Source organism: Arvicola amphibius, chromosome 5 (assembly GCF_903992535.2).
Source record: "Arvicola amphibius chromosome 5, mArvAmp1.2, whole genome shotgun sequence".
Lineage (NCBI taxonomy): Eukaryota > Metazoa > Chordata > Mammalia > Rodentia > Cricetidae > Arvicola > Arvicola amphibius.
In genome coordinates, this window is record NC_052051.1 from 141,658,997 (window position 1) to 141,678,219 (window position 19,223).

Here is a 19,223-nt window from a genome sequence, read left to right on the forward strand (position 1 = left end):
AAAAGTAAAATGGCAGACCTAAGTACAAATACATCAGTAAAAATGAATCTAATATATAATAATGAATGTGTTTTCCTTGGAGGGGTTATTAGGAATTTACAACATACCCTTCCACATGCAAAGTCTGAATGTATCTAACAGTCCCATCAAGACACACAGACTTTCAACTGGCTTTTAAAAAAGATTCAGTTATATGTCATCTGTTTAAGATACATTTTAGATGCAAAGACACGGATCAGTTTAAAGTTTAAGAGTGGAAGAGGCTATAATCATGAAAACAACAAAACATTCCCCAAAGTGACCCACACACTCCAACTGAACCATTAGAAGGCCAACTGACTTTCCCTCCTCTACCTGCCCCTCCCCATCAGCTTGATTTTTTAAAAAATATAAATTGAAAATCTGGTTTTAAAATTTTTGTTTGATTTTTGTTTTTCGAGACAGGATTTCTCTGTAGCTTTGGAGCCTTTCCTGGAACTTGCTCTGTAGACCAGGCTGGACTCAAATTCACAGAGATCCATCTGCCTCTGCCTCCTGAGTGTTAGGATTAAAGGTGTGCGCACACCAACTCTCAGCTTGGTTCTAGAATTTATATGGAATCTCAAGATACCCAGAATAATCTGAGTTGTCTTGGAAAAAGAACAAGATTGTGAATCTACACTTTCCCAAGCTCAGAACTTTAAAGAAACAGTAATAAAAATGTGTATGTGCAGCCAGGCAGTGGTGGTGCACGCCTTTAATCCCAGCACTCAGGAGGCAGAGGCAAGCGGATCTCTGTGAGTTGGGGCTAACCTGGTCTACAAGAACTAGAGCCAGGACAGCCAGGAGTGTAACACAGAGAGAGAAACCCTGTTGCCAGGACAGCCAGGAATGTAGCACAGAGAAGCCCTATCTTGAAAAACCAAAAAAAAAAAAAAAAAAAAAAGTGTGTGTGCTGGAGGTGTAGCTTCGTGGGTAAAGTGCAGGCAGAGGCTCTAGGTTTGATTTCCACTACTACAGAGAATGGACTGTGGTGGCACACGTCTGTAATCCTGGGACTCAGGAGGCAGAGTCCGGAGGACCAGAAATTCAGTCGCCCTCAGCTACCAGAATGAATATAATGCCAACCTGGTTTATGTGAGACACTGCCTCAAAAAATAACTGTCACATATAACTGTCAAAAAATAACTGGGCATGGTGGTATGCCTGTAATCCTAGCACTTGGGACAGAAGCAACTTCCAAGCCAGTTTGGCTTAGTTAATGAGTCCCAGGCCAATAGTGCTACATAAATGAGATGGCTTTTACATTTCTACAGTGTGATATTAGCATAATAGGAAGAGAAGTGCGACTTAAGAAAAAACATGTGTACATCTATGGTCAAATAATTTTTTTTGCTGTTTTTTGTTTGTTTGTTTTTCAAGACAGGCTGTGGGAGCTCCTTTAAGATACCAGCCCACTTGGGCATGGTCTCATATACTATAAATGCAGGAGAGGAGAGGAGAGGAGGGGAGGGGAGGGGAGGGGAGGGGAGGGGAGGGGAGGGGAGGGAAGGAGAGGAGAGGAGAGGAGAGGAGAGGAGAGGAGAGGAGAGGAGAGGAGAGGAAGTGGGGAGGGGCAGAAGCTGCCTCTTTGAGAGGGAGATGGAAGCTGAAGATCAGCCTGCCTCAGCGGACAGGGGAGGGAGTGGGCGTGGTTTGTCTCTTAAAGAGACAGAACAGATTATTACAGTGAGGGTGCGGGGAATTTAACTCAGGTCCTATGGAAGAGCAGCCAGTGCTCTTAAACAGTCTCTTATTAACTTAAAAAAATTATTATAGAGGGCTGGAGAGATGGCTCAGCGGTTAAGAGCACTGACTCTTCTTTCAGAGGTCCTGAGTTCAATTCCCAGCAACCACATGGTGGCTCACAACCATCTGTAATGAGATCTGGTGCCCTCTTCAGGGGTGCAGGTACACATGCAGGCAGAGTATTGTATTCATAATAATAAATAAATAAATCTTTAAAAAAAATTATTATAGAATTTATAGCAAAACATACTGAAATAAATGTATTAATATATAGGAAGGCAAGAGGCCCAACCTAATGATAAAACAGCTTTGATCTTAATACATTACAAGAAATGTTCTGTTGATGGCTTCATGTGTAATTCTGGTAACAGATTAATTCTTTAAAGTAATGTCAGTTTTACAAGAGGTAAAAGTGAGGGAAGAATATTTTTAGACTTCTAAAATTAAGGTAAAGTCATTTTTTGAGTTTTAAGATATCTCACCAGGCAGTGGTGGTGCACGCCTTTAATCCCAGAGTTTGGGAGGCAGAGGCAGGTGGATCTCTGTGAGTTCAAGGCCAGCCTGGTCTATAAGAGGTAGTTCCTGGACAGGAAACACAAAAAGAAGTCCTCCCCCTCCCCCCAAAGAGAGTTTCTCTGTAGCTTTGGTGCCTGTCCCGGAAGAAACTTGCTCTGTACACCAGGCTGGTCTCAAACTCACAATGATCCACCTGCCAATGCCTGCCGAGTGCACCGCCCAGCCTTGTTTTATCTTTCAAGACAAGAGTTTCTCTGTACAGCTCTGGCTGTCCTGGAACTGGCTTTATAGACCCGGCTGACCCTGAATTCACAGAGATTTGCCTGCCTCTGCTGGCATTAAAGGTGTTCCATCACTGCCTGGCACAATATCTTTAGACTTTAATTTCAAATAATTTCAACAAGTTTTAGACCAGTGAGGTGGCTCAGCAGGTAGAGGCACTTACTTGCTGCCAAGTCTGATGACCTGAGTCCACTCTCCAACACGGAAGACAGCACCTACTCCTGAAAGTTCTCCTGATTTTACCTACTCTGACACACCACATCACACACACACACACACACACACACACACACACACACAAACATACAAAGTCAATGTAAAAAAAGTCAAATATCCAAAAACAAGTAAATAAATAAAGTTATTTTATTTGCAACAGTAGGTAATGAAAAGAATAAATAATTTGGATAGTGAACTAGCATACACTTACATCTTAAGACAACCAATGGGTAAAGCAACTAAACTAAGAAACTGCACACAGAGGCAAGCAAATCTCTGTGAGTTCCAGGCCAGCAAAGGCTACATAGTGAGATACTGTGGGTCTAGCTCAGTGGTAGTGTTTGCCTGGCATGCAGGAAGCCCTGGGTTTCTAGTATCACAAAAACAAAACAACCTTCTGCACAGAATGGACAGTCAAACTGGACAAATTTATCATTAGCTCCTTAGAGAAAGTCAAATCACTTTGTAACTAGGAAGTGTAATAAGTATTTTCTAAAGTGCTCAATTCATTTTAATAATATCAATAAATTATTTATACTCCCACATACTCATGTGAGATTTGTTATTAATATTTATGCTTTTGATACTACTTTTTTTGAGATAGGTTTTCACTTTATAGCCCTTACTGGCCTGGAACTTGCTATGTAGACCAGGCTGGCCTCTCATGGGATTAAAAGCCTATGCCACCACACTTGGCCTTTTTTCCTATTCTTACATCAAAGTCTTCACAAAAATTTCTGGAAAGCCTCAAATATCCCTAATATCATGAGTAAACCACAAAAATACTAATTCAGCAAAATATATTTTCATCTATATAATAAATAAGCTATTACGAAGTTAACTTCTCCTAATTTGTGTAAAATAATCTTTCATTTATGAAAAATAGTGACCATTTTGATTTAACTATGGCTTAAATCACTAGACAAATCTCTTTACTTATTAATGTAAACATCTTATATTCACAGTCAAACTGAGTCCCTCAAAAGAAAGTATCATTTATTATTATACACTTAATTTATACTAAATTCAATACAAATTTTTTATACTTAATTTTTAAGTACATACATGATATTTTAAAACATTACCAGTCAGATCTATACAAAACATTGACATCCAAAGTCAGAGGCTGAATTTAAATTAGGAAACCTTCACACAGCTAGTCATATACCATTCTAATAGAACACAGAAGTAATTCTTAGGAAATGTTAGTCCTATAATACTGAGCGATATTTACAAGCAAACATGATCCAAACAGCACATGCAGATTCAGGGTAGGTAAACACTCGAACACGAACTGCCAGTCGCACCTGATCTCCACGACAACAGATTATTTCTTCACAAAAAGGAGACCTATATAAAAAGAAAATGTGTTTAAAGAGAAAGTCACTGTAGACACTCCCATATATGTATGCTGTAACTCCTAGCAATGATCAGAATAATTGCCTTTCTAGATTCCTTTTGTTTGTTTTTGTTTTCCAAGGCAGGGTTTCTCTGTGTAGCTCTGGCTGTCCGAGAGCTCACTTTGTAGACCAGGCTGGCCTAGAACTCACAGAGATCCACCTGCCTCTGCCTCCTGAGTGCTGGGATTAAAGGAATGCACCCAGCTGAATCCATAAAACCCTTACCGAAGACAAGTGGCAAATGCACGCCTTGCGTTTCTATACACAAAATGTATTGGAAACCCTTTAAATGTGTGGCCATCAGGTACAGCCCTCCGGATAGCATCTTGAAATTCTTCATTGCCTGCAGATATGCTTGTCGTTCGCTCAAATTCATATGATGCCAAAGCTGGTGATAAAAGATAGGAAAGCTGATCCTCCCAAACGGTAGTGAGGCCAAGATCCTGTAACAATTAAAATAGTGAAAAATATTAGCGTCTTAAAATCCGATTACAGAAAAATGTACTTTCTACTGATTTTTTTCCCCAAACATTTTCTCTGTGTAGCCCTGGTTGCTCTAGAAATCACTTTGTAGACTAGGCTGGCCTCGAATTCATCTCCCAAACACTAGGATTGCAGGCATTTGCCAACTTAAGATGAGTCGAGTGTGTGTGTGTGTGAGAATTTAACTTTGTAGCCCTAGCTAGCCTTCAAAGATGTCCTCCAACTTACAATGATTCTCCTGCTCATGCCTCCTGAGTGCTGGGATTGCAGATATTTGCCACCATACCTGACATGAAGAGTTCTGTGTTTGTTTTTAGATAAATTCATGCCCGGTAGCCCTGACTGGTTCTGCCTCCCAAGCTTTCAGGTTTTCTTTTTAAAGACAGGGTTTCTTCTACATAGCCCTTGCTGTCCCAGAATTTGCTATGTAGACCAGGCTGGCCTCTAGAGATCTGCCTACCTCAGTCTCCCAAGTGCTAGGATTAAAGGTGTGTGTCATCATGCCCAGATGAAGAGAATTTTTTTTGCACTTTACATTTTTTAAATTGTTTTTAATTAAGCTGTATATTTTTTTCCATTCCCCTCCATTCTTCCCTGCCCTTCTACGCTCTTCCATGATCCCATGCTCCCAATTTACTTAGGATTTTTCTTTTACTTGTCTTTTTTTACTTCCTATGTAGATTAAATCAATGTATGTTTCTTTTAGGGTTTTCTTTGTTGTCAAGGTTCTCTGGGATAACACTGCTTTCATTGTGTCCCATAAATTTGGGTATGTTGTGTGGTCATTTTTGTTGAATTTTAGGAAGCCTTTAATTATTTCCTTTATTTCTTCCTTGACCCATTGGTGATTCAGGTGAACACTGTTTAATTTCCATATGTTTGTGGGCTTTCTGAAATTAGTGTTGCTAATGAATTGTAAGTCATGGTGATCAAATAAGATACATGGGGTTATTTCAATTTTTTGTATTGAGAAGTTTTTTAAGGTATCATAATTTCTCAGTTTACTATTAATTATTCTAGGGATGAACAGTAATAAAAATAAGAGGACGTTATTATGTTCTATTTCTTAGGAATAACTAAAAATCATTCAATACAATGATTTATCTAGCATGTATAAAGTTCAAAACTACAAAATAAATACCAATTAGACAGAATATACATAATCATCCTAATATAGAAGACATATGTCAATAAACTTTGAGATTATATTTTATTTAAATTGCTTGGTAAGGCTTGGAGCCCTGGGTTCAATTGCTAGAACTACATAAAACTAAGCTTGAAGATGTACACTTGTAATCTCAATACACAGGAAGTGGATGCAGGAGGATCAGTTACAGAGAAAGTTTGAGGCCAGCCTAGGGTATAAAAAACTATTCTGTCCCCCTTACCCCTCAAAAAGTTTAGTAAGACAATCTGCATAAATTCACCTACAATAGGGGACAAAGTCAATAAATCAATTGAATAAATGACACTCAAGTATTTCCTGAAGAGTGATCCTAAAAGGCACTATCATCTACATTATAAGAGATTAAAAGGTAAAGACAAGGCTTGAAAGTTGGCTCAACAGTTAAGAGCACTTGTTGCCCTTAAAGAGATCCATTCCCAGCACCCACATGGCGTTTCACAATCATCTGTAACTCCAGTTCCAAGGGATCACAAGCCCTTTCTAAAAGTCATGGATACTAGGCATGCAGGCAAATACTCATACACAAAAAATAAGAAATAAATCTTAAAAAATTTTTTAAAAGGCAAAGACAATATGCTACCTACCAGCTGACAGAAAACTTAAAACACACATTTCTATGAATGTTCAAGACAATTATGATTTATTTCATCTGTAAACACAAGTGAACTACTGATATACAAACTAAGCAAAAACCTTTAGGTACAAATATCAAAAACGCCTTAGAATTCTAAATATTTTCATTCTGTGATTACTGACCATGACAGTCTCCTTTCATCCACTCAGGGTTCTAGCTGTTGTAAAGGAGTCTCAAAGGCCTGAATCAACTTAACCCTTTCCCTGCACAGTCCCCTAATGGGTTACAGGTGCTACTGACTTTAGTTAATGACACCGATTTCAGCTACAAGTGAATGGGAAATGATATCCTCATTCTGACCTTAATTTATATTTCCCTGATTACTAACATGTGCTGATTAGCTATGCCAATTCTCATACGTAATACCAGAACACCATGGTGAAACCACAGGTCTGTGTTGAAAACAAGCTTATAGTACAATAAAATATTGTCCTCATATGTTCAATTACCAGGCAACATGAAAGAAGGAGAAAACAAGGAGGGACTTTTGCCCAAGCTGTGTAATTAAGTAGTCTCCCCATCAGCTCCATGCTGAAAACACGTAAATGCTTTATGAGCTATTGAGCAAGGAGTATGCTAGGCCAAAGCTATCAGTGATTGGGAGTCCAGAGAATATAATGAACCAGTTTGCCTTTGACAGCTTTAGGAAAATAAGGAAAGTTTCTCCAAGAACAAGATTCTAAAAACACCAAAGGTACACTAGAAATACATTTTTCTAGAAATTTTAGATTTCAGTCCCTTGTTGGCTGTGAATCATAAACAACTTACTACTCTAAGGCTTTGGTCACCTAACAGCTTCTTTTGATAAATGTCAAAGTGTCAAGTTTGGGCAGTGTATGTGTACACACATGTGTGCGCGTGCAATCCTGGGGACTTTGTACATGCTAACAAACACTCTACCATTGGACTACAACTCATAGCTTAAGGTAAATTCTTAAAATAAATCTCACTAGTGGTGGTGCACTGGGAGGAAGAGGTGGGCTCTCTGGGTTCAAGGACAGTTTGGTCTACAGGATGAGTTCCAGGCCAGTCAGAGCAGGAAAGTGACATTCTGTCTCAAAATAAATAAATTAATTTTAAAAAACATAAACATGCTAATTTTATCCTTTTAATCAGTGCCGTCTTGTCTTTAACGCCCTTTTAAAGGATATCTACACAGCTAATAAACAAGACATCTGATCCTATTATTAAAGGAATACAAATTAAAGCTAGAATGGGGATATATTTTATGTCAACCCATGTGGAAGACAGTAAACAAGATAGGGCTGGAGAGGTCACTCAGTAGTTATAAGTATTTGTGGTTCTTCTGGAAGACCGAGTTTTAATTCCTAGGACTCACATGGCAGTTTACAGCCCCTGTTAACTCTAATGGGAATCTGATGCCTTCTGTTGATCGCTGCACACACCTCTGGTGTACATACATACCATACATACAGACATGCAGACAAAAACTGTCACAGAAAATACATGAACCTTAAAAAGAGAAAAGCCTATGGGTGGGGACAAAAGGAAATTAACAAAACTTTAAAAAATGTATTGGTTAACTGAAGAAACCATTTCACAAAGAGGAAATCCAAACAGTGACATTGAACCACAGTCTGACTGAAGAATGTGAACAAATCTCTAATTATTCAATCTAGGAGGAAGTAATAACTTTGAAGGTTTGGTAGATTTGTCAGACTCCCAAGAAATGGAGTGATAGGCTGTGAGCCCCTGGATATGGGTTCTTGGATCTGAATCTGGGTCCTCTGGAACAGCAAGAAATGTTCTTAGCTACTACCCTATCTTTCCATTTGGCAACTTTTAAGTCTCACAACTATGTCCCATAATTTCCACCACAATAATTTTCATAAAAACAGGACTAGAATAATGAGTGACTACCGGTATTGAACACACTTAAGGAAAAAGAAGTTGGGCCGGATAGCTGGCTCAGTGGTTAAGTGACTTGCTACTCTTGCAGAAGACCAAGTCCAATTCCCAGTAACCACATAGCAGGTTGTATTTGTCCATAAATCCAGTCCCATGGGATCTAGAAAGTCGCTTTGGATGGGGCACCGGACATGCAAGTGCCACACATACATACCTACAAGCAAAATACTCATATATATAAAATAATAATTCTATCCAGTAATGGTGGCACACACCTTTAATCCCAGCATCCAGGAGGCAGAGGCAGGTGGATCTCTGTGAGTTTGAGGCCAGCCTGGTCTACAGATCAAGTTCAAAGACAGACAATGCTACACAGAGAAACAGAGAAACCCTGTCTTGAACCCCTCCTCCCCAAAAAGAATTAGAAAAAAAATTTAAAAACAAAAGTATGACGCTACAACTAATTTTGTTGGTCACCTTTCTGTGTTCTGACACTAGAAGTCTCAGCTGCATTTCGATTTCATTGCTTGTGACTGAGGCGTCAATCGTGGATGCGCACAGAGGTGGGAAGGGAGGGAGAGACGTGGTAGCCCCTGGAGCACACACAGACTTAATTGCTTCTTCACTCATGGGTTTCCACTTGGACTCATCATTCAAATCAAATATGCAGGTCTCTACTGCATCCGAGGGTTGACAGTTCCCCAGGAACATCTGATGATTGAAAACACAACCAATTGTTCGATAGGGGTGCAATGGTTTGGACTGTTCAGCAAGTGGAGGTCCATCAGGATTAGTAGGCTTGTGGATGTACCTAAAAGACATCATAATTTTATATGAGAATTTAAAAACTATAAAGGCAATTATCATACTAAGCCACACACACACACACACACACAAAGGACGCTGTAATTACTTGCCAAGACTCAAGTTTGGCCTATGCTTTTGCTCTCTGCATCGTCACAATCTGATGACTCGGAGTGTTTACTCACTTGCTCATACTTGCGCGTGAAGAGGCCAGAGGCTGATATTGCACAGGTGTTTCTATAGCTACCTACTTTTTTTCTTGTTTTTAAAGATGGGGTCTTTCCTTGAACCCAGAGCTCACAGCTCTGAGTAGACTAGATGGTCTCTACATGCCTAGGACCCTTCTGGCTCCCAACCCAACATCTGGGGATTGCAGCACATGTCCACACTCGAGTTTTACATGAGTTCTGAAGGTCTGAACTCATGCCTGCATAACAAGCATGACACTGACTTATCTCCCCAGCCCAGTTACTCCACCTTATCTGCATGGTACACCTTTAGAAAACCAACGTTATGGATCCCTGAGTTCGAGGCTAGTCTGATCTACAGAGTGAGTTCCACAATAACCAAGGCTATACAGAGAAACCCCGTCTCAAAACAAACAAACAAAGAAACAGATGAAAAAAATAGAAAAAAAGAAAATGTTCTATGTCTATGATGAAGTTCAAGGAAGTTTATCCTACAGAACATCATAATTAAAATAATTTAACTATATATTATTAGGTGTGACTATCCAATATATATTTCTTAATATCATGATAATAAAGAATATTTTAGAAGTACATAGTATTTTCTTAAAGGTCATTTACTTAGTTACATTAAGTAAAAAAAAGTCTGTAAATTTAGAGTACCAGCCAAACAAACAAAACTTATATAATTTCAAATGGCTCAGTGGATAAAGATGCTTGCTGCCAAGCCTCTTGTCCTGAGTTTGAGCTTCAGGACCCACATGGTAGAAGAAATCAGTTCTGCACATTGTCTTCTGACCCCCAACACTTTGAATCAATAAACAAAACAAATAAATGTAAGGCCTTGGGTATGATCCACCAGCCCAGTTATACCTGTGTTTCCTTTAATGTTTAAGAGCTTCACTATTATCATGTATGATGTCGATGTGTGAATACACACATGCGTTGGCAACACAATTGGAGGCAGAGGACGACCACTTAGAATCAACTCACTGGTCCTAGACGTGCATTCAACTATCCCTGTAAACTTAGTTGACTAACCTGTGCCCTGTTAAACTCTCCCAAAACGTGATGGTCCCATCAGTCCCACAAGTCATAACCCATGCGTGAGGTACCCCCTTAGCCTTGGTCCCCACACAGACAAAAGCCTCCAGTCCGTATCCAAGAAGAAGGCTGCACAGGAGGTTGGCGTGGTCTTCACAATCACCCTAGAAGGTAAAGTCAAGTAAAATTAGTATGTATCCACAGCTGCATTAAATAACTAAAAACAACAATAAAAAGTTTCAAGTTTAACTATTAGTCCAATGTTAATCTGAAGCAAGGAAAAAATATCCTAATGTGAAAAGATCCTAAATTACAAGGAACATTTAAAAGATAAATAAATGGCATGAATAAGCAAGCTGAAAATATTTCAGGAGGAAAGGTAAATAAACAAAAAATGCTCAAATTAAGCAAATGAACTCTAACAGTACATGTATATGATTTTAAGATAAGAAGATGCTTAGAAGAACAATTAATGATAAAATGTTTATTATTAGGATAAATTAAGGATAATTTCCCATCTATTGTCAAGATTTTCTCTGCTATGTTACTGTCTTTGTTTTGGTTTTCACATAGGTTCTCACTACATGGCAAAAGATGGCCTTTAATTTGCAGTGATCTCTTGTCTCTGACAGAAGCTTGGGTCACTCACAGGCATGTGTCACCATGTCCATCCCTTACTACACTACTTTTACAACTTACATATATTATAAAACTGAGTTGGTAGAGTGAGTGCCTCACATGCACAAAGCCTGGGTTCAGTCTCTAGCACTCTGTAAGCAGGCCATGATGGTGCATGTCTATAATCCCAGCACGCAGGAGGTGGATCAGAAGTTCATTTTAGGCCACACAGTATAGGCATATATTATATTTGTATATACAGATATTTTAAGTATAAAAAGATTATAGGTAACATGCAAAAATAATGACCGAATGTGAAAATTTATATTTATATTCCTTCCCCATCCCACAACTTTTTTTTACAATGTTGTAGACTGAACCCAGGGCTGCTCTCCTATTGAGCTATACCCGTATCACACTGTTTAATAGAAAACTTTAGACACAGTATGTGTCTTTTACTAAGATTTTTGTCATAAAAACAAAACTCAAAAATAACATTTAAAAAGCATTTAATGCAAAAGTCCATTTATAATATCAAAAATTTCAAAGCAAGCAAGACGTGGGAGCTCATGCATTTAGTCCTAGCACTCTAAAGGCAGAGGCAGGCAGATCTCTGAGCTCACAGTCAGCCTGATCTACAGCATGAGTTCCAGGACAGCTAGAAATCCTGTCTCAAAACAAAACAAACAAACAAAAAATTCCATGGAAAATGTGTTTTTTGTACAATATTAAATTTTAAAAAAGACAAAATTTTATCTATATATTACTTATAAATTATGGAAAAATAATATATACATGAATAAATATAAAAGATAATAAATTGGGAATAAATTATTACTTGTATCTTTAATGACATGGTGGTAATACAATAAAATACAATCTCTGAGCTCCAAGACAGCCAGGGTTACACAGAGAAATCCTGCTTCAAAAAAACCAAAATAAAGAGCCTTGGTGTCCACTCTACCTTGCTCGCTGGAGCTGATTCCCATAGCTCTAGCCACTGAAGGCAGGCACTATCTGGATGCTTTGCACAGGACAGCTCTACTTTTGGCATACACTCCCAAAGACACATGAATAGCTCCAAAAAATGGCACCAGAAAAGTGGAAGCAACAATTTTGCACAACAGGCTTTAGTGTGAAGTCTGAACTGTGAAACACTAGTTGATCCTAACCATGTATGCATTCATTTCCTTCTGTTCTGTACTGTGGATATGATATGACTACCTGCTTTAAGTTCTTGTTGCCTTGACTTCCCTGCTATGACGGACTGTAACCTTTCTCCCCAACTTGCTTTCAGTCAGGGTATTTTAGCACAGTAACAGAAATAAAACTAAAAGGGGTGACAACTTGCTTTATAAAACAAATACTTATTTAAATAAAAATGTTAAAAGTACATTATTCCTATTGCACTAGAAATTTTCTAAGTTTAAATATGTAAGAAGAAGCTTTAGAAACTACAGCTCAGCAATAAACATTGTCTTGAATAAATAATGTGTTTCCCAACTATCTTAAAGATGCAACCTATTCTGGGTGGGAAGCATTTTTGAGGCAGAGTTTCTTTGTGTAGCCTTGGCTATCCTAGAACTAGCTCTGTAGACCAGGTTGGCCTTAAACTCACAGAGATCCACCCCCCTGCAACCGCCTCTTGAGTACTGGGACTAAAGAAGTTTGTCACCACCTTCTCCAATACAACCTATTTTTAAGTACAGTCAAGTCCTTTGAGTTTTAAGCTGTGGCAAGTAATTCTACTTATAAACAACTATGGTTGAAGACTAAAGATAGTGGGGTAGCTAATCCCATTTTGGATCTTAGCTGCTGTATACTTAGTTGATTAGAACAACTATCATTACTGGATTTAGGGCCAACCACAAATTTTCATATGTAAGTTGGATTTGTTTGTTTGTTTGTTTTCTTGTTTTTTGCTTTTCGAGACAGGGTCTCTCTACGGTAGTCCTGGCTGTCCTGTAATTCACTGTGTAGACTAAGCTAGCTTCGAACTCATGGCAATCTGCCCGCCTCAGCCTCTTAAGTGCTGGCATGAACCATCACCATCTGGCTTTATAAGTCAGATTTTAATTCTATTTGATAACTTTCATAAAATACATTTTACAACAAGAATTAGTTTGGGTTAATCAAAGGACCATGGTAGCAGGAAGGAAATTTACCAACTCTAAGAAGTATAACTTAGTCAAACTTTTGTTAATTACTTGATTTTTTATGACTGCTGGGTCCCTCAGGAACCTAGGAAAGGTATCTTAAGCTATCTAGTATGCACCTGATACCCTCTCCTTTTACGCCATTATGTGAATTTTAACAGATTTGACACTGGTTTATTAAGTATTGTCTCATTAAATCTACCTCAAAATAATTACAAAGCCAGGAGCAAACCTTTCATGTTTATGGGAAGGAAGAATCCATCTCAGCGTTTTTTTTTTAGTTCTTTTGTTATGAAGCCACATGAACTGAGTAAACATTAGTACATAAAATTCAACTGACAGTTTTAGTTAAAGTTTAAATTTTTATGAGTTGCAATTGAGTTCTTTTTGTTTCCCCAGATACATACCAAAATGTAAGTCCTTCATTTGGAAATCTTTAGAAAGAAGGTGGGTAGAAAGCATTCATTAGCTGGGGTTCTTGTTTTGAGGGTTTGGCAGTAAAGCACATGCCTTTAGTCCCAGTACTTGGGGACAGAAGCAGGTGGATCTCTGCAAGTTCGAAGCTAGCCTGGTCTACAAACCTAGTTCCAGGACAGTTAGGACTACATAGAGAAACCCTGCCTCAAAAACATTACAAAATAAAAAGGAAACCTAGAAAAACAAAAAACGAACCTTTTTAACTGACAGGTCAACCTCTTACTCAAATGTTTCCTCTGCTGTATGAACTGTCCTTGGTGACTGCACACTCTATTTACACGACCACCAACAAAATGACTACAAGACAGCAGCAGGGAAAGAAACTTGTCTGCTCCAGTTTCACCGACAGTAAATGGTAAAAGCAGTCTTACTTGCTCACTATATTAGTAACATTTTTAGAGTTTAGAAGATTAGGAATCGTCCCATACTGTAAGTTAAATTACTGAAACCATTAAAAGTTTATTATCAGGAGCTGGGTAGATGGTTCAGCAGTTAAGAGCCCTGGCTGCTAATCCAGAGGACTTAGGTGCTCTAATGTCACTTCCAGGGGATTTGATGCCCTCTTCTGGCCTCTGTAAGTACTACATCGTGTCATGCACAGAAAAACATGCAGGCAAAACACCAATACACAGTGAAGAAAATGAATACCATAAAATCCAGGAATTTCTCTCATAATTATTGTTTATAGATTTTTGTTCCTTTATTTTTTTGAGACAGAGTATCTCTGTGTAGTCCTGGCTGTTCTGGAACTCTGTAGACCAGGCTGGCCTTGAACTCAAAAAATCTGCCTGCCTCTGCCTCCTGAGTGTTGGGATTAAAGGCGTGCACCAAAACTACCCAGCTAAGACTTTTGCTCTTTTTTGAAATAGTCTCACTATGCAGCCTTGACATGAGCTGGAACTTGCTATGTACACTAGGCTAACCCCATAGTTACAGAGAATCACTTGCCTCTGCCTTTGCATACCACCTCATCCAGCTGTTTCATGTTTCAGACAAGATCTCACTATATAGCACAGACAGGCCTGGAGCTTTCTGTTGTCAGACTGGCCTTGAAAAAATCTTTTGCCCTAGCTTTCCAAGAGCTAGAATCACAGGCATGAGCAACACATTCAGCTCTATGACTTTGTTTCTGACAAGTAAGTCTGAGACTCTATCTTAAAGGAATAATATTCTATTAAATATGAAATTTCACCGGGCAGCGGTGGCTCACGCCTTTAATCCCAGCACTCAGGAGGCAGAGGCAGGCAGATCGCTGTGAGTCTGAGACCAGCCTGGTCTACAAGAGCTAGTTTCAGGACAGGCTCCAAAGCTACAGAGAAACCCTGTCTCAAGAAAAAGGAAGGAAGGAAGGAAGGAGAGGGAGAGAGAGAGAGAGAGAGAGAGAGAGAGAGAGAGAGAGAGAGAGAGAGAGAGGAGAGAGAGAGAGAAAGAAGAGAGAAAGAGAGAGAGAAAGAGAGAAAGGGAGAGAGAAAGAAAGAGAGAGAGAGGAGAGAGAAAGAGAGAAAGAAAGAAAGAAAGAAAGAAAGAAAGAAAGAAAGAAAGAAAGAAAGAAAGATGGAATTTCATGCAAGAATAAAGATGGTAGATTTTAAATGCTGATATGTAAATGTTACAGATAATAGTGGTAAGATTTGACTTGTTCAAGTTGGTAATAAATACGTTTTCAAGTAAATTCTTTTATAAGCATGCTATAAATCAAAAATACTTATGATAATGGATATTGCTATTTGTTATGTGCATATGATACCTTGTTCCTGCAGAGAAAAGCCAGCAGAGTGCACCACTGCTCCTGTTTGCCACCTCCTCCAATAACAGGGGCTCGCTCATAACCCAGAACATTGACAAACCGTGCTGCTTGCCTCGGCGTGTCCAGAAGCCGCCCAGCTCTAAGAGGTTTAACATAGGAGCAGACTGGTCTATTTATCCCATTTTCATCCTAGAGGAAGAAGGGGAAAATAGTATCTGCAACAAGTTAATTATCCCAGGAGTCACATCTTTCTATTACTCTGTAGATAATTCTGGGCACCATTTACTGAGTGTATAACTTGCATCTAGCACTACTAAGAGCTAACTTTTTAAAAATTTTTATAAACTCTATTTTATTCTCACTTCATAAAAGAAACAAATTATAGCTGTTATACAATGGACGCAGGATTTTGTTTTGTTTTGTAAGACAGGAGTGTAGCCCTAGCTATCCTGGAACTCGCTCTGTAGACCAGGCTGACCTCAAACTCAGAGATCACTTGCCTTTGCCACCTAAGTGTTGGGATCAAAGGTGTGCCCTGAAGCCAGGGTTCTTAAGGTCTAAGCTGTCTGACTCCAAAGCTTGTACTACTCAAGAACTGCTCTGAAAAAGGGTCAGCAGGCAGACTAAGGGAACGAAAGGGATCTAAATCTAGGATGAAATAATCTTTCATATTAACACACAGAACTTTATACCCAGGCAGAATATTAAAATATTTTTGACTGATTGACGATAGTCAACTGAAAGTAGAATTTGAAAAACATTTTAGGAAAATACAATATATTCTAAACACAGGATGCATTTTATGATTTTATATTTTATTTTATTTTTCAGACAGGGTCTCATCATGTGCAGCCTTGGCTGGCCTGGAACTGTGAAGACCTAGCTGGCCTTGAACTCATCTCCCTGCTTCTGCCTCTCAAGTGTAGGGAATAAAGGTGTGTGCTACCATGCCCCAAAGGGGATGCATGTTAACAATTATGATGAATAACTACTAAGAATGCAAAGCTGTCTGACAATTGCCTACTACCATATTTTTAGAATTGGTATTAACAAAGCCTACATTTTTCTTAACATTGTGATTACTAATATAGCAAAGTGAAGGAGCCACTTGTGATTAAATTTTGGAAATGATATAAAATGCTCTGACAGGATAAAACCTAACTCAGGCCATAGAAACACTACTGCTCAATTTTTAGAAATGCTGATGTACTTCTACATAGCACTTGCCTAATACAATCCCATACCTTAGCAAGGACAACATTATATAAAGTTAGAAGCAATTTTTCTCCTTCACGCCAATGCTAATTTAGGACTCTTATTGCCAAGCTCCCTATCTAGAAATGAAGCTAGCTGTAGTTTGTTCCAATGATTAGGGAATGTAATGTACATGACTGCTATCATCTGAAACACTTATGTCAAGAAATCTAACACTGCACAGAAACAACATACATAAACTATTTGATCTGTTCCTCAGAAGTTAACTTATGCACTAAGTAGGGACTAAACTTTAAATTAGACTAGTAAAAATGGGGCAAGTAATATCTCTTGAATGGGCAGCCACTGCTCCAGTGTGCCTCCTGATTACAAAGGTAAACAAGTGATATCCCTCAGTGTATTATGTTGCTAAGGCACAACAGGGCAGGTCAGCTCTATTAACGGCACTTTCAACCTAACAACATGTCATAAACGTGAACCTGCACCGTGAGCCAAGGTGCATCTGCAGCTGAAATTGTCAGTTAAACATTCCTGGTCATTGGCTTAGAAATACTGGTTATACATAATTAATGCACTTAGTATTTTTTTAAAAAATATTTTATGGGGCTGGAGAGATGGCTCAATGGTTGGGAGCACTGACTGCTCTTCCAGAGGACCTGAGTTCAATTCCTAGCACCCACATTGCAGCTCACAGCTGTCTGCAATTCTAGTTCCAGGAGATCCAACACCCTCACACAGACATACATGTGGGCAAAACACCAATGCACTACAAATAAATTATTTTTTAAAAATTTTATGTACTATTTTTACTACTGTGTGTATGTAATGTGTGTGACCATGTGCACAGGTCAGAGAACAACTCTGTGGAGCTGGTCTTCCTTTTTACCTTTATATTCATATGAATCTGGGATTGAACTCAGGCTGCCAGTTTGCACAGCAAATGCTTTCTCACCGAGCCATCTTGATGGCATGTAGCACTGTTTTTCGCTTTGTTTTGTAAAAACTAAGAAACACAATGTACGTCTAGAGCCCCTGTTCTGTCTTAGGGCTAAATTTGCATATAAGCCATAAAGTATACAATTTTTTTAAAATATTTTTTATGGTTTATTTAACTTTATTTTATGTGCATTGGTGTGAAGATGTCAGATCCCCTGCAACTGGATCTTCAGACAGTTCTGAGCTGCCATATGGGTGCTGGGAATTGAACCCTGGTCCTCTGGAAGAGCAGTCAGTGCTCTTAACCACCGAGCCATCTCTCCAGCCCCAAGTATCCAATTTTTAATCAATATTAAGTATCATTAAAAGGTATATTCCAATTTTTAAAAAATGTATTATGCCATTGATGTAGCCAATAAAAGATAACTCTTTTAGAAATCAACATTCATCTGGGAAATGTAAGTATTTTTCAAATGCAAATTAGATATTTACATCAAACACAAGCATGAAACTTTTCTAACAATTTACAAACCTGCGCAAAAATCTTTACCAGCCGTGAATTGTGTGAGGGTCGAATTTGCAAATACTCTCTCCACCACTGCTTTGCATACACCAGAAATAATCGTTCTTTCTCTGCAGTTTTCTGACGTTCTAAGGCAAGCTTGATTTAAAAAAAAATTAATATTTATAAAATTTCCTAAGTTACTAAAACAATCTACTGTTCTCCATTCCTACTACCATATTAACATGAACTATCATCGGCTTATTTGCAAACAAGTCAGTATTTCCTAGATTTTATAACCACTTCAGTAATCCATACAATACTCTCTAAGTGGCCCTTTCCTGCACAAAATGCAGATTTTTAAATAATAAAGCAGGTCAATCACCTTCTACCATACTGAAAACTACCTGCCTGTGTATTCTGACTCTGGCCTGGTCTCATTTTCTCTTTCCCATTCACACAAACCTTTGCTCAAGGCTGTTGCTCCCACTATCTGGAACATATAGGCCCAACTTAGGAATTACTAATACTAATGTTTCTTGCAGTTCAGATATCACTCTACCACAGTCACGTGACCTAAATTGGCCTCCCAGTAACTATTCTAACACATATCACCCTGCAGTAATTTTTCCATTGACCACTTTCTGTCTCTGGCATTTTGTTTACTTACTAGCTCCAGACTCCTAAAAATAAGCTGCTGTAAATCTACAATTCATAAACCCCTGGGTTCAATTCCCAACTCAAAAACAACAACAAACTTTGAACCCAGACCCTCCTGTTTCAAAACAGCAACAACAACAAAAAAAAAAACCAACAAAATAAATTGTAATTAAAGTAATTATTTGAGCCAGGTGATGGTGACATGCATCTTCAATCCCAGCACTGGAGAGGCAGAGGCAGAGGCAGAGGCAGAGGCAGAGGCAGAGGCAGAGGCAGAGGCAGAGGCAGAGGCAGAGGCAGAGGCAGGGGGATAGATCTCTGAGTTCAAGAACAGGCTGGGTCTACAGAGTGCATTCCAGGACAGCCAGGAGTACACAGAGAAATCCACTCTTAAAAAAATAAAATAATTTGTTCATATATTATATAGCTTTATAAATAATATATACACACATACATGATAATAATAAAAATTTAAAGGGCTAAGGCTATAATTCAGTGGCAGAGTGCATGTCTATCATGCATA

The 19,223-nt window shown here is 38.6% G+C and overlaps 1 protein-coding gene across 1 annotated transcript in view; it reads right to left on the minus strand.

Moving 5' to 3' along the window:
• Positions 1-2,910: 2,910 nt before the first annotated feature.
• The window catches only part of Cep76 (centrosomal protein 76), a 28,093-nt gene continuing 11,780 nt past the window's right edge, over positions 2,911-19,223 (minus strand). The window contains exons 7-12 of the mRNA XM_038332066.1: positions 18,071-18,199; positions 15,388-15,576; positions 10,387-10,553; positions 8,831-9,164; positions 4,407-4,624; positions 2,911-4,131 (exon numbers count right to left, since the gene is read on the minus strand). Coding sequence (XP_038187994.1) covers positions 3,993-4,131; positions 4,407-4,624; positions 8,831-9,164; positions 10,387-10,553; positions 15,388-15,576; positions 18,071-18,199 — 1,176 coding nt within the window. The 3' untranslated portion in view covers positions 2,911-3,992. The remainder of the gene's footprint in view (positions 4,132-4,406; positions 4,625-8,830; positions 9,165-10,386; positions 10,554-15,387; positions 15,577-18,070; positions 18,200-19,223) is intronic.